The 15,417-nt window shown below is 47.3% G+C and overlaps 1 protein-coding gene across 1 annotated transcript in view; it reads right to left on the reverse strand.

Annotated features, from left to right (window-relative positions):
• Positions 1 to 9,149, reverse strand: part of WNT7B (Wnt family member 7B) — a 131,682-nt gene extending 122,533 nt beyond the window's left edge. Inside the window, exon 1 of the mRNA XM_081191062.1 lies at positions 9,009 to 9,149. Within this exon, the coding sequence (XP_081047188.1) occupies positions 9,009 to 9,079 (71 nt within the window). The 5' untranslated portion in view covers positions 9,080 to 9,149. The remainder of the gene's footprint in view (positions 1 to 9,008) is intronic.
• Positions 9,150 to 15,417: the final 6,268 nt, after the last annotated feature.

The raw sequence follows: 15,417 nt of genomic DNA on the forward strand, positions 1-15,417 counted from the left end.
CACACCGCGCTGTGAAATATCTGGAGTTCATATGACAGAAAACCGCGCGCGCGTGTGTAGGACTGAATATAGTTCTCTCTCAGAGAGAGAGCGAGCGAGAGAGAAAGCGCTATATTCTCTTATACACACACACGGCTACCTGTCAGTATCTTATACACTCCGGATCTGTCCCTGCGCTGAAGATCGTGGTCTTCCATTCGGGACATCACCCCGCCAAATCTGGAGTTTGGACAGAGGCCGCTCATCCAGGAAGACCGCCTGGCTAACTACTGTCTGAAGCCCATGGACACTTTCATTCAGCTCCTAGCGGGAGCGTTTTCATGGAAAGGGAAGCCGAGCAGAAACCTTTTATTATTATTATTACTGTTACTATTATTATTTCTATTCTATTATTATTATTATTATTATTATTATTATTATTATTATTATTATTATTATTATTTCTATTTCTAAAAAGCGTGGGGGGTATCTATACTCCTCCTGGGGCTGGATTTAGCTCTTGATGATGAGCAGGGAGTAAATCCTGCTCTGTTCGGCCACACGTTCCCTCCTAGGAATAGGCCACACAGCCAACGCAGGGTTTCACCTTGCCTCCCTCCTGCCCTCCTGCCCCCGGCTTTGGAGGGAATGGCCTTGCAAGCCGACTTGAACCCACTATGTTGTTGTTGTTGTTATTGTTATTATTGTTATTATTTTATTATTAAAATTTCTATACCGCCATTCAGTCGAAGATCACAGGGAAGTTTGCAATATAAAAAACACCGAAAATACATACCATAATAACAAACAAAAACAATAACTCCCCCTTTCCAGGGAGATTACAATCTGAGCATCGCAACGGCGGTGGGCAAGGAGAGACAGAGGAAGGAGACCGAAAGCGCCGAGCCTGAAACTGGTTTTGTATCGTTCTGAATCTAACTTTCCTCCTCCAAAGCCAACAGGCTGACCCAGGAAATGGAGTGTTTAATAGAGCGGGTTTAACAGCGCGATTTGTATTCTTATTTGTGGGAAATACGACTGGGTTCAAGGGAAGGATGCGGAGCCTGAAGCTGGAAGCCTGCAGACAGTCACTGGCAAGTAAGGCTCTCCGACCCGCCGCCCCAAGATCCACGAGGATTTATTGTCGAGTAAACGAGGAGAGGCTCGGGTTGCGCGACCGGGGGCTGGAGCCGGGAAGTGTCACAGAAAACTTCCGCCACCATCGCAATATGGAGCTAATATTGACCAACCTTTCAGAGTTGCTGTAAGGAAAACGGAGGCAGTGTGGTGGAGTACTTTAGGGGTGCTAAAGACCAGTAAAGAATCCCTCCTTAAAAGCTACCTTTTCCATAAAACTGAGTTTAGGAAGGGGCAAGAACTTTTCTCCGTCCTCATCCCACACTACTCTGACTTCTCCTTTCCCTTATCTCTTCCAATACCATTTAGATTGTAATCTCTTCATGGCGGGGGCCTATTTTGCACCTTGATGGAATTGTTCACTATGTGTAATACAACAACAATAACATCAGTTAATGAAATAAAGATGATGATAGGAAAGATCTTGAATTCATTCATCCCTAACCTTGTTATTTTGCTGGTGTTCTCCACCACAGCTGAAGGTCGAGATTGAACGCTATCTTCATCTTCACTAAGTCTAAAAATATGGACCAAAAATATGGCCAAAATACAAAACTCACCCATACCTAAAACAAACACTTTGCTTCATTCTGCAAATCAAAGACAGAGGTGGGGGTGGAGTGTGGAATAAACAGGAGGATGGAGAGGAGAGAGAGATTGAAAGCCAGGCTGCTCCATTATCAGTTCTCCCTCTCCTTTTTTTGTACAGGGGAGAGAGAAGGAAAGAAAAAAAGAAGAAGAGGTATCACTGCATTCAAAAGGATATGATTTCACGGGGGTGGGGAGAATTGGTCTTTCCAAGGCTCGATGAAAGAGGGAATAATTGCCTCTCCCCCCAGTCTAGCCTCCAAGCAGCCCGAGTCAATTACACCTGCTATTGTTTAGGGAAAGTGAAGGATCTTCATCTCTCTCCTAGGCTTGCTGAAGGATCTAGTGCTCGCTCGCTCTCTCTCTCTCTCTCTCTCTCTCTCTCTCTCTCTCTCTCTTTTCTGGTTATTATTTTTTATTACCGTACATTTGCAGTTGCAGACTAAAGAGGAGGTCATCATTCATCAGTATTCACCTGTCTGGGGCTCTGAATCGCCCTCTCAGTCTCACCTGCGTCCTTTGCAAGGAGGACGACACAAAGTAGCCTGCTCTCCTTTCTCTAGACTTCCGCGTGCCCCGCTTTCCTCGTTTCACTTTGCTCCCCAACCCAAAACGAGGGATAACAGCATGGGCAAGGAACGAAGCTAGGAGAGAGAGATTTTCCTCTGACTCGCAAACGGGTTTTCCCAACTCGCCAGTATAGTTTCTGCAGCGGCTGCCTCCTGCTTTCTGAAGCTGCCCCGTCGCCTTCCCTGCTCCCTCTGGAATCCGCTTCCGACAGGGTGATTTCAAATATGCCAAGCCAGGCTGCGCGCGTGTCGCACAATACACTTCCTAGGGAATGACTGCAGCTCTTGGCTGATTCACACAAGCTTGATCCTTAAGTGATGCACATCAGGTAATGCTGTGCGCGTGTCAATTGGCATTGCACATATAAATCCAGGGAGAAAGCTTTTATCACCTGCCAGCATCGTTGCCAGTTCTCCATTTACCTAAAAAAGGGCAAGGGCAGATGCAGGTGCTTCGCTTGGTTTTTCCTTTAAAAGGTGAGTGCACCGTGACAGGTAGCAGAGAGCACTGTACTGAACTGGCTTTTGGGAAAACCATTTTCTTGGAAGCCATGTGGGCCTTTTTTAATACTTGCAAGTCACCACGATGTTGCAGTCAAATAAATCAAGGACTAGTTTACACATTGCATGCTCAGATTACTATAAGATTGACTGATGAATATGTGAATTAGACTTCACAGAGATAACTTTTTATTCACCTCAAACTTCATGCTTATCAGTGGATACAGTTCACACATTCAGTTTCCAATCAATCAAGTGTTGTGTTTGCTAGTTTGGACCAATTTTCCAATTGTCACCTGTTTGGGTGTGGTCCTCTATATTTTTCATTATTATTGATCTATGCTCTTCTTTAGTGCAGCTTATTCTCCTTGCATGCCTCTCCCATGCATGTCCCTCACCTACCGTGACCTCTGCACTGCCTATGGCTCAATTTTCCACTTAAATGGTGGAAATCCCACTAGGTAGCTGCCTGGGCTCATGACATTCGTTACTCTCTGAGCACCAGACTCAGCACCTCCCCTCCTTCCTCCAATTACAGATACATGGGAACAAGCTGTAGTGAGAAAAATGAGTTTTGCACATGTTTCAGTGCTATTAGTTCACATGTTTGAGTGCTAAGTCTGTGTGATTCACATTAAGGTTCAGATTTCAGTGCGCTGGTCCTCTGTATCCTCCTTCTAAATGCTGGAGAAAAAATTGCCATCCAGTCAGTAGTTAAGATAAGATGCAAACATGTAGTAAATACATTTCTTCGCTGCTTGACAGAACAATACAGAAGAGTACCCTTGTCAAATGGTTGTATCACATGCACACATATATGTTGGGTAAGTCGTCATCTGCAATCATAGAATCATAGAACTGTAAAGTTTGAAGGGACCATGGGGGTCATATAGTCCAAGCACCTGCAATGTAGGAATCTTTTGCCCAATGCCGGGTTTGAACCCACATCCCCTGAGTTCAAGAGACTCACCCCACCCCATGAAACTCTATCTGGATTCAATAGGAGCAACTAATTGCAGGCAGAAGCTGCAGTAAATAGTTGGGATGAACTCCCTGAAACGGAAGAAAACAGAGGTGTGAGGGGGGGAGACCTTGCTGTCTGGCTTTGTAATTCTTGGAAAATCCAGATTTCTGGACACACATATCAGCTTAGAAGCCAAATAGAAAGCTACAACTGTGTGCTAATGTGTCAGCAATATGGCTGATCATATTGATAGTAGGAGAGGATATATTGATTGTATATTATCCTTCCTCATTCACGCTAGTGAGCTGGTAGCAGAGCACATTCGCCTGTGTATTGCAGGGAAGCTAGTTAGGAGATTCGTTTGAATCCCTTGAGTTAAGCAATCCAGCCTGGCTTGTCCAGATTGGATTTGTTCCTGGTAAATCCCCTTTGTTCCCTCTTAAAAAGAATAAAGACACAACTGTAATAAGAAGTTTACTCACATTCAGTTCACAGTATGACCCTGAAGGCAAGCTTTAGCTTGTAGTTACAGAAGAGAGTGTGGGTTTATCCCATATGGGGATTGAGCCCATGTGCTGCTGGCTGAGAGCCAGCAGACAGCAAAAGCATCAAGAAAACAGCATCAAGAGAAGCGTCAAGAGAGAGGGAGAGGGAAGATAGCTGCATGAACAGCCCTTTTACAGGGTCTCCCAGGGTCACGCCCATCTACCTGGTCATATGCAGGGGGAGAATGTTCCAGACCAGGTGTCACAGGAAGTCCTCCTGGCTGGAGCAACATCCCCCTGTGTGTTCACTCTGGGCAAACAGGAAATGTTGTATTTGACTGCTTTCTGTGATGTTACATCCCATATAATTGACATAGATTTGGTAAGGTATTTTGAGAATTCTCATGCAAATGCTAAATATAAACTTTCAGAAAACAAAAAAGGGAATCCATTCACATTCAGCTGCAATTCATCAAAGGCTGGCCAGTCCTGAGATGTGCAGACATGTGTGAACTGTCCCTTAGCCCCCTAAAACAAAAAGAAGAGAGTCCTGGAACCCTTGAGATGCTGGTAGCATCCCTAGGCAAAGAGGCTACTTCAACATAAATGAATCTGATGCCTTGGGAACAAAGTGGTGAGATGCAGCAGGATGAAGGTGAGTAAGAAAGAGTTAGTTTATCGGGTTACTGCAAGAACATACTTTTGCAGTTGGCCCTGAACTGTTCATAAATCACTTTCATCTCTTTGATTATACAATACACAAACTAACCACCATCAGCTCTGAGCACGCCAGTTAAATGCTGCACTTTGCAGCTAAAGAACAAGAACACAGTCTCAGAGGAAAAAAGCAACCCAGTGCTTAAACACCTCAGCATCTTATTTGGAAACAGGGCTGGCTCCCAGATATCCATCCCTTAATGGCGGCATCATTGGGGGAGGGGGGCTTCACTTGCAGGTGTGAGTGGTCTATCACAGGTATAATGCCATATAGGACCTTCATATCTCCTTAAAAACAAATACACAAGAGCAGTATCAGGAAGTGCAGAACAATGGATATTCATGAATGTGTGGACTAGTCCCCACAGCACCAAGGAACAAACGCAAAGTTAAAGAGAAACACATTTATGCACAGATCAACTCTTTTCATCAGATCAGTGACATAGCAGTCTAATGCATCTGAAGTTAATCCCATTTATCTCAATAGAATTTATTCCAAAGTATGAAACATTCCCAGTGTAAGCACAGCACAGGGTTGGATGTACATCCATTTGAAATAATTGTGACTTGCTTCTGCTAAACAGTGAGATAGAGTTTACGGCAGGGTCAGCTGTTGGGTGGGCTCTAGACACCACTGCTCCCATAATGCTATCTGAGCGGAAAACAATAGTTTTGATGTGGCAGGAACCCCACAAGATACAGAGACCTTTGGTTGAAACTTACGTTCAATACAAACAAACCAGTGACTGAGAGCAAAACGTGACAGAGGATGTGTGGGACATTTTTCCTCTTTCCCAATACTTGAACTTAGGTCATGCTATGAAACTGATTAGCAGGAGATTCAGGATAGACAGCATTTAATGCAAGCATGGAATGCATTGCCAGAGCCAGAAAATGTGATGGCAGCCACTGACTTAGGTGGTCTTAAAGGAGTATAGGAACATGATGGCTGCTAGTCATGATGGTAAAAGGAAGCCTTCAGGCTCGAAGGCCTTTGGATACCATTTGCTGGGAACCTCCATGACAGATGGCGGATGCCTTCGGGTCCTGCAAGTGAGCTCTCTGAGGTGAGGTATGTGGTTAACCACTGTGGGAGAGCAGAATGATGAGCTAGATGTCTGGTCCACCTGGACTCTCTCTCCTTAAGTTCTTATTTGGCTTGGGCTTAAATTGGTGTGAGGGCCTGGAACATCTGCTCAGTCCATCTTCTTCATTCTCTCTTGTATTAGCTGCACTTTGACATGGTGGCAGCAAGAGATGAACCTTTGTCCAATAGGAAAAGAACTGGTTCTTGTGTGCATGTTGGGCACTGGTTGGCTGCAACATCAGATGTGCTGCACATGTGGAATGGCTCCTCCAAAATCATAGGTGGAACCTGTAGCTGCCTGGGATGTTTCCACAGGACGCGTTCACACATTCTGCTAGGGCCATGATCTGAACATGAATTCCTCCACAAAATCAAAGCACCAGAGGCATTTTGTGATTCAGCCCTTCCTAAAACTCTGTGTGAAAGTGACAGGCTTTCAGAGAAGCCACAGTCCCCCCCACACACATTCTTAGGTGCAAGCCCCATTGAACTTACTCTTGGCGAGAAATAGCTACAGCCCTCTGTACGCTGGCAAGTTGAAACCCACATTTACTGGGAAATAAAGGCCACTGAGTTAAGCAGGGCTCCTTCCCGACTCCAGCAACTGTGCATTGACTTCAATGTGTACAGGACCTCAACCCTGTTCAGTGCCTGCTTTAACCCTCTTCAATGTGGCATAAATGAGCAGAAGATCAGGGCTGCAAGCTTCCAAGCCCAGACTCCCCAAGCAACCTTACTCAGCCCAAGGAGGTCCTGCAAGAGAAATATGTACTTGGTGGCCTATATCGCAGGGGCTAGTGCTTGGGAGAGAGCCCGACTTAGGACAGCGAGACTTCACCCTGAGCTCATACGATGGCAGGGTCTGATGACTGTCAGTCGGGAAGGGGGTTCCGGGTTCGAATCCCAACTCCGGCTTGAAGCGGCTTTGGCTAAACGGCCAATCCAGGACCTCTCAAACTCGGGCCTTCAGCTGTTGTTGGACTACAACTCCCATTATCCCTGGCTAGCAGGACTAGTCCCTGGGCCCACACGCCCGGCCCCGCGACTGCGCCGCACCGCACCTGACTGCCCCAGTCTACCTTGCAGGGTTGGTGCCAAGCCGCCTTGGGCTTCCCTAAAGCACCTGCTCCAGTCTGCCCGCCCGACTGCCCCTTCGCGCAGCAAGCGCCCCCCCCCCCGCCCCTCGCCCGGCCCATTGGCAGGTGAAGCTTCAAAGGGTCAGGATTGCAGCTCCACACTCACTCTGTGCATTTAAAAGAGAGGGGGGAGAGAGGAATAATCCCGCAGCTATGCAAAAGGAGGGGGGGCGGAATAAAAGGCAGGGATCTTTAACGTGCGGTTCAACAGGTAGAAACTCGGCTGGAGCAAAGGAATGTGGAAATACAACTCGCGGCAGGCAGGCAGGCAGGCAGGCAGGCAGGCAGGCAGGAGGGAGGAGGCAGGGCGAGCAGACCGGCCGGCCTGGTCTGCTGAAGGAGAGCCCCTGCCCCTGCCCCGCGGCCCCCCCCCCCGGCAACTGGCCCCTGCTCTGCCCTGCAGCCTGGTGTTCCCCCCCCCCAGGCGCCCAGCAGGTGCCTCAGATCCCGCCTCGGGGAGGGCGAGAGAGCGACCCTGGCGCAGTGGCTCGAGGGAGGGCCGCCTCCGCCGCTCCTGATCTCCCCGCTGCCGGCCAGGGGCGGATCCCTCTCCCGGGGGCGAGGGATGCTTTGGAGGGTCGCTGGGGCCCGGCTAGCAACTGGTGGCTGACACCCCCCCCCCATGCAAACACACACATCCCTTCCACGGATTTTAATTGCGGGAGGAGGGAGACAGGATCGCACCCTCCGAAGCTTCCCTACACCCACCTCTTCGGCGTGGGCAGGATCTCCCCTGCACCGCTTCAGAGTTTACATTGCTTCCCAGGAAATGGGCTCAGGGATCTGGCGCTGGGTGCAGCCGGATCCTGCTCACGGGGAGCTGAGTCTTGCTGATCGTCGGGTCTGCAGGGAAGCAGCGATCCTATGCCCCCTCTCTCTCTGGGGCAGGATGGACCCGCTCCGGATTCCGCGGGAGCGACTCCGGAGTAGGCTCCCGATCTTAGGCTGCGGTTCCAAAGCACGTTTCCGAAGGAGGAAGGCGAGCTTCTGGGTCAGCCGGCTGCTCGGGAGTTAACCCCTGCAGCCTCGGCAGCTGGACCCTAGCTCTGCGTTCGTGGAAAGGGAGACCTACTGGGTTCAGCTGCGGGCTTTCCTCCCCAGTCAGCGTGCTCAGGAGGCTGCAGCGATCCTGTGCACCTTTACTCAGAAGTAAGTCTTGCCGAGTTCCAAAGGAAAGGCAAGCTGCTTCTTTATGGTCTCACCCACAGTGTCTACCTTTACTCTGAAGAAAGTTCCTCTCATTGCAATGACGTTTACTTCTAAGTAAATCTGTACTTGGAATTGCAGTCTGAGCTACCTAGGGATGTGTTGCTGGGTTATTGTTTTTTAAAAAACACACAAAACAAAACCACAGTTATTCAATCCCTCTTTGTCCTACACCAGTTAACAAACGAAACAACAATATGTAAAATGTCCCTTTTTGCAGACTCAGGCACGTAGACCAGACAGTGCGCGACGCAGCAACGTTTTGCCAGTTGCTGTGCTCACATGACCAGCGCCTCCGAACTGGTGGGAGGGAGGAAGAAATCGATAATTCTTTTAGCTGACCGACGCGCGGCTCGGATTCACAAGCCCTTTCTCTCTCTCAAGGCGAGCTCAGGGCTGGGACAGGCAGCAGACATCCAGGTCCCGCCACCCCTTCCAGAGATCTCATATTTGGTGCCCGAAAACCTGCCTGCGAGTTTGCAACAACCCATTTCCAGAAGCGGTGCAAAGAAGGGCAATGACTTAACCAACAAAAAGCAATATGTGGCATTGTTGACACACAACTTCAGAAACCTCTCCTCGGATCGCGACACCCCCCTCGCCGCCGCCGCCCCCGACGCAACCCGGTCTCGTACTCACCCTAGTTTGACATAGATGACTCCGAAGCAGAGAAACACGTAGAAAATCCACTTTCGGAAGTTTCTGTGCATGATCTAGGAGGGCATGGAGTGAGCCATATAATATAAAATTGTGCGGGGGGAGGGGGCCGAGAGAGCGGAGCGGTCGCAAAAGGGATCTTTGCCGATTAAATCCCAGCAGCGGGAAGCCTTTGGGGGATTCCTCCAAAGACCCGGCAGGGGGGCACCAAGGCAGCGTTCAAACGATCGGCTCCCCCTGCAACCATGGGGGCCAAAAAACAACAAAGGGGGAAGACAGAGAGAAGGGCTTTTGCATTTTTTTGAATTGCAAAAAGCAACCACATCGAGGATCGCGAGGGGAGTCTCCTGGAGAGGAGAGCAGGCGTCGCTGGGGATCGACTGCCTCGCCGCAGCCTGGAAGTTCAATGCGTTTCTACTTGTTCTGACTTCTCCAGGTAGCACCACGTATCTTGCGATCTGTAGCTGCAGGTAGGAGGATCTCTCGCTCTCGCTCTCTCGCACACACACTTCGCGCGCGCACCTCCTCTGCTGCCTTTTGCATTTCCAACGCTCATCTCTCCAGTTCCACATACTAAATAAAGGGGAGGGGGATTCACAGATAATTATAGGGTCTGCAAACGAAGCATTTGTCTTCGGCAAAATTACACACACACACACATACACACACGCGCCCTCTTCAGCAGACATAGTAACATTAAAAGAAGCTAAAAACTAATCCTGGGTCTGTAATCCGATTAAAACCCAAACGTGCATCCCGATCCGTAGAAGAAAGTCCCACTGCTTTTATGTTATTTATTAAATTTGTATACCGCCCTTCATCCGAAGAGCTCACAGCATAAAAATACACAAAATGCATAATGCATAATAAAAAATAAGAGCAAGAACAAACTCCCCCTCCCACAAACTCATTTAAAATGATATAGGATGTATATATATCAGCCCAGAGGTTGGTGGAAGAGGATCGTTTTCGCCTGGCGCCTAAAGGAAGGCGGTGTATTCCTGCAATCCGGAGCAGACCTACCTGTTAACATTGAGCCTGGTGAGGCTTGCTACGGAGTGAACATGGGAATGGGTTATTCAATCGAACAGCATAGTTATATACATGGGAAGTGACTATAAAAAAAACTGATTTTCATATGCAAATTCCATCAGTAAAAACACTTAGGATGGGAGAAGACTTCCTTTGGTTTTAGAACCTTAACGAGGCCATTTTTCTCAGGGTCATCACAAGAGTAAATAAATCATAGTCAATAAAGCATAATTATTATAGAGATGAATTAACCAATTAAATGTGTATCCGGTGGAAATCAACTTAACAAATCAACTTTCAAAGCAATGCATGTGCAGGTCACAGTAGTCTTTGCAGGCTTGTGGGAGGCAGTGGGCACTTTGAAGATGGCACCTAATGCGCACCATTTTGTGGGGTATCCAGAAAGAGCAGCCAAGTCCAACATTTCCTGTTTGCTAGAATGGGCATTCAGAGGATGTGGGGCCAATAGGGAGGACTTCCTGTCAAACCTGTGGGAGCCACTTCCCTCTGGATGCGGCCAGGTAGAGATGGGCATGACTCATAAAAGGCTAGTGATGTCACCCCCTCTTGCTCTTACTCTCTTGCCTCTTCCTCTGCTTCCTGCAATCCAGTGGCGTAGCGTGGGTTATCAGCACCCGGGGCAAGGCAAGTAATTTGCGCCCCCTAACCCATGGATTTGTGCCCCCTAACCCGTGGATTTGCGCCCCCTAACCCGTGGATTTCCCTAACCCCCAGATGTTGCGCCCGGTGCGGCCGGCCCCCCCTGCACCCCCCACGCTACGCCACTGCTGCAATCTAGTCTGATCTCTCATACCTCATCCATAGTTCAGGCTTCACTTTAATCTAAACTGCAATATGTACCTGTAACTGCAGCCTAAGTCTGCCACCAGACTGCTACTGAATGTGAACTTTGAGTAAACTCTATTTTATTCTAGAAGACTGTTTTGTACTGTTATTGTTTTAAGTGGGATAAAAGGGGGGAAATACCAGGAAGAATCCTGGCTGCACCAAGGCATCCTGGTTGCTTCATAAAAAAGGCTGAAACCAGCTGAATCAACAGCTTCCTATCTTGCTGCAAAGGGATGCACTCTGCTGTACTCACAAACTTGAGCAAGGAAGGATAATATCTGATATATCCTCTCCTACCTTCCATACACATCCCTACACATTTTTGTAAGTATGTGTATTAAAAATAGTTTGAGAAATCCACTGCCTAGTTAATCAGAGCATCTTTTTATTTCCTCATGATGTTATTTATTGATCTAATTAATTAATTAACAATTGCCTACATTGTGTAACCCTATTTACAGGCAACTCTCAAGCTGCGCGTTTGATGCATGTGTGCCCATGCACGTGTGTGCTGCATTTGGCACCAGAAGGGGGGGGGATGGAGCTGGGCAGGCCAATGTGCACAGTGACCCAGAACATAACCCACACGTAAATGTGGGGGGGGGTGTCCCCTGGATTACCTTAACAGAATAAGAGGGACCCAGCATGGCAATAGAAAGCTGACCTCCTGCAGCCATCCTTGCAAGTTCAGATTTGTAGAATGTAGTCTGTGTGTGTGTGTGTGTGTGTGTGTGTGTGTGTGTGTGTGTGTGTGTGTGTGTGTTTACACCTGCCTGCCTGCCTGCCTGCCTGCTTACCCTTAGCAATTGCCCTACCTAACTGTTGATAGTACTTAATGCTGCTTCCCTTCCCACTGCTCTGGAGTGCAATATGGGGGAGCCAGGCAAAATACTTGCTTTATACAAATAACAGCCTGCTTACTTGATTAATCTGGGGTCACCTTTCAAATTAATAAAAAAGGTTATGATAAATTAACTGCTGCTTTGAATCCTCTTCTTTTTCTTCAAACTTTGGAATAGTATTTCTTCAATAACTATGTGTGAATGTGTATGCTTAGCTATTGCTTGGGCTTAGTAAAGGCATTACTTCATTAATATATATTCTAATGGCCCAACACACACAATGGTCACATCATAAATCTAGCATGGCCCATTCATATTTTGGCAGGAGCCTGCACTTACCAGCCTCACCTTCTGTCCATTTTCTATAGAAATAGAACAAGGGCTGCTGTGAACCATGACAATTCAAATTCTACACTGAGAAAAGCTGAAGTCCACAACCTCTAAATTAGGTAACCTGAGCAAATTTTAGTAATGCCTCTTACTTTTGTATCTGCTTGTTTTGTTGTTGCATAATCTGTTCTAGCTCTTGCTATCCAGGACCTCAGGCCAAAACTCCGCTTCCGTCTTTCATCAACAAGAGCCCCTTGCTGTAATTTCAGCATTCCCTGATATACGCAGGTCCTTCCTTCACAATCACCTTGTCACAATCATGGGCATTTTGCTAACAAATAATTGAAACTGCAAATGCTCCCTTTCCAAAATGACTACTATTTATGATTGCTATTCCTACAGCTGCCTCACAGCTGTTTCTGTCTTCCTAATCTTTAAAATCACAATCACCATGCAACCTTCTGGCTCTCCTGTACATAGAATAAGTGGTATAGTAAAGTGATTCCACTAAACACACACCCCAACACAGTGTACTCCACTTCTTCTCTTAGTGAGTGTGAGTATACCCAGAAGCAGGAAAGATCTGATGCCAGGGATAGCAGGGCTGTTGAGTGATGACCACTCCATTCTTGTTAGGGACCAAATCTGGAAAGGGTTTGTGTGGAGAGTGGTTGCCCAGACCTGAGTCACCCTCTTGGGGGCATAATCTTCTGCTAAGTCTCTCTCTTTGTCTTCTCTGCCCCCCTTCCTTCCTTAGGAGGCGAGAGTAGTGCTTAGCATGGGAGGCAGATGGGCAACACTGCTGACAATGGCCTCATCCAGGGGTGCCAACTTGAATAAAATATTGGGGGATAGCATGGGTGTACAAGGGGCAGCTGCCTGCCTAAATCAAGCAAATAAATAAAAATACTTAACTGAAGCTTGGTTCTGCCCCCCGCCCCAAATCCTGGCTATGTCCATGGGGAGCAGATATGCCCCATCCCATAATTGATCATATGGCACAATTGGAATGGCAATGACCAGTCACTTTGAGAGGGTGGCCCCCTCAAACATTTTATGGGGGGTGAAGGGACCTCGCCTTTAGGAGTTGGCTCCAGGACTCATCCACACTGTCTTTTAATGTGGACAGTCAGCATAACAGTCCTGTGCCGCCATTAATTTTCTGTTATCCATACAGCATTCTCCTCCAAATCACTGCCTTCCCACATTTTCCCCTCCCTCAACCCCAGTTTTCTTATACCAGGGATATACCAAAAAGGAGAAAGCGGGGGAGGGGGGACAGGAAAGGAATGTGTTGGGAAGGCAGTGATTAGGAGGAGAACATCATATGGGACACAAAGAATCCATGGAGGTATAGGAAGCTTACTATCTGCATTGATGATATGAATGAGCCTAATATTCCTCCCACCATCATTGCACATCAGGGCTAATAGAAAGGGGAGTCCACATTGCTGCTTTAGGAGGGCAGGGAGGCTATTCCTCCTTTGAGCCCAAAGAGACTTTCATTGAGTTCTCCCCGGACCCCGACTGACCCAAATGCCATGGTGAGACTGAAAATGTGTGCTTCAACAAACAAACAAGTGATTGAGCCCTGAAACAGGATACATTACAGCAAAGTTTCAGATTTCCATCTCATTGGAATCAGGGTATAATAATACCATTCTTCAAATCTATGGTGCAACCACACTCAGAAAACTGTGTACAGTTTTGGTCACAGTACCTCATAAAAGATAGTGTAGACCTAGGAGCACAATTATGAATGGGTTGGAGCACCTCTCCTATGAGAGGAGGTTACAACTGTTTAGAAAAAGGGGTGTGTGTCTATGGCGTGACACAATCATGGGGCATGTGGATGGCATGGGGAAGTTTTACCCCTCTTTCATGAGGCTACAACCCAGGATCATCCAATGAAGTTGAGTGGTATCAGATTCAGGACAGACCAAAGGAAGTACTTATTCACACGGCACGTTGCTAAAATAGGGAATTTGGCCTCCAGCCCTGGTGGCTTTAAAATGAGATTAGAAAAATTCATGGAGGATAAAGCTACTAGTCGTGATAGCTTTAGTCTCCCTCCAGGATCAGAGGCACCATACCTCTGAAAACTAGTTGCTGGAAATCAACAATGGGAGAGAGCTATGGTGCTCATGTCCTTCTTAGACGCGCCTGCAGTGGGAAAACTAGAGAGGCCTGTGATTTGATCTAACAGGGCTGATCTCATGGCAGCTCTGCAGATGGGAGCTGGAACTTTGTGCTTCCCAAGCAATCTTCTAAACTCTACTGCTTGGCCCCTGTTTTGATGCTGCTGAAAAAGTTCAAAGAAAAGGTAATGGGAACTGTTGACTCAGCCAGAAGAAATGTAGTTTTTCATATAGAGCTTCCAGTTCTACCAGGTGGTTCAGCATTTCTTTCTCCCTGCTTCATGAGAATAGTACTGCTTTAATCCCCCTTTACAGCTGGGAAACTCAGTGACACTGGTTTGCTCAAGGCTATCCCAGAGTTGAGGAAAAAATGGTGCGTCATTCCAGATGCAAGCACAACTCTCTCTCCTAGAAACTGCAATTATTCAAAGCTTTCTGCATATTTCTAACCCACTTCTCAACATTCCATCACACTCCAGTAAGACCAAGAAGCAGAACTTAGGGTGCGGCTATGTGGAATGGAAGCGGCGGGTCTCTGCAGAGAGAGTCCTGATTGGTTTGCAGTGGCTCGCTCCAAGTTCCTTGCCATGGAACACAACTGATGGAAGAAACCTGCTCCAGGAAGTGAGGAGACCGGGGGCAAGGACATGGGAATAGCCGGGGGGCAGGTGCCACCCTAAATCAGATAAATAAATAAAAATACTTAACTAACTGACTAGTTGTGTTGCAGATAGCCTGGTTCTGCTCCCCCCATTGATCCTGATCTAATCATACATAACTGATTCCTTGGGGTGTGCAATTCACATTGGGGAGCACATGCACACCTATTCTGGAAAGAAACAGTACAGTAGGCACTTTATATGTAACAGCACTGCACTACCCCCCAAAAAAAAATTGTTACCGTTTCATGTTCATGTAATGCTTCCTTGTAGCTATTCTGCCGCATCAGTTGTTCCTTTGGCCCCATTTTTTAAGCTGAAAAGAGCTTTTCCACCCTTAGATCTCACTGAGTAAGAGATTCTGTGGTGAACACGATAACATCATAGCACTACCCAGTCAGGTGAGTTTATGTGATAACGTCACAGAAGGCAAATGAAATTATGGAAGACTTGCACTCGGCTGGGTGGGCTGAAAGTCTTGCTTCACACACCAATAAACACCCTCATGTGAAATGGCAACAATTTGCAAAAAAAGTAGTGC

This window comes from Podarcis bocagei, assembly GCF_964188305.1.
Source record: "Podarcis bocagei genome assembly, chromosome: 4".
Taxonomy (NCBI): domain Eukaryota; kingdom Metazoa; phylum Chordata; class Lepidosauria; order Squamata; family Lacertidae; genus Podarcis; species Podarcis bocagei.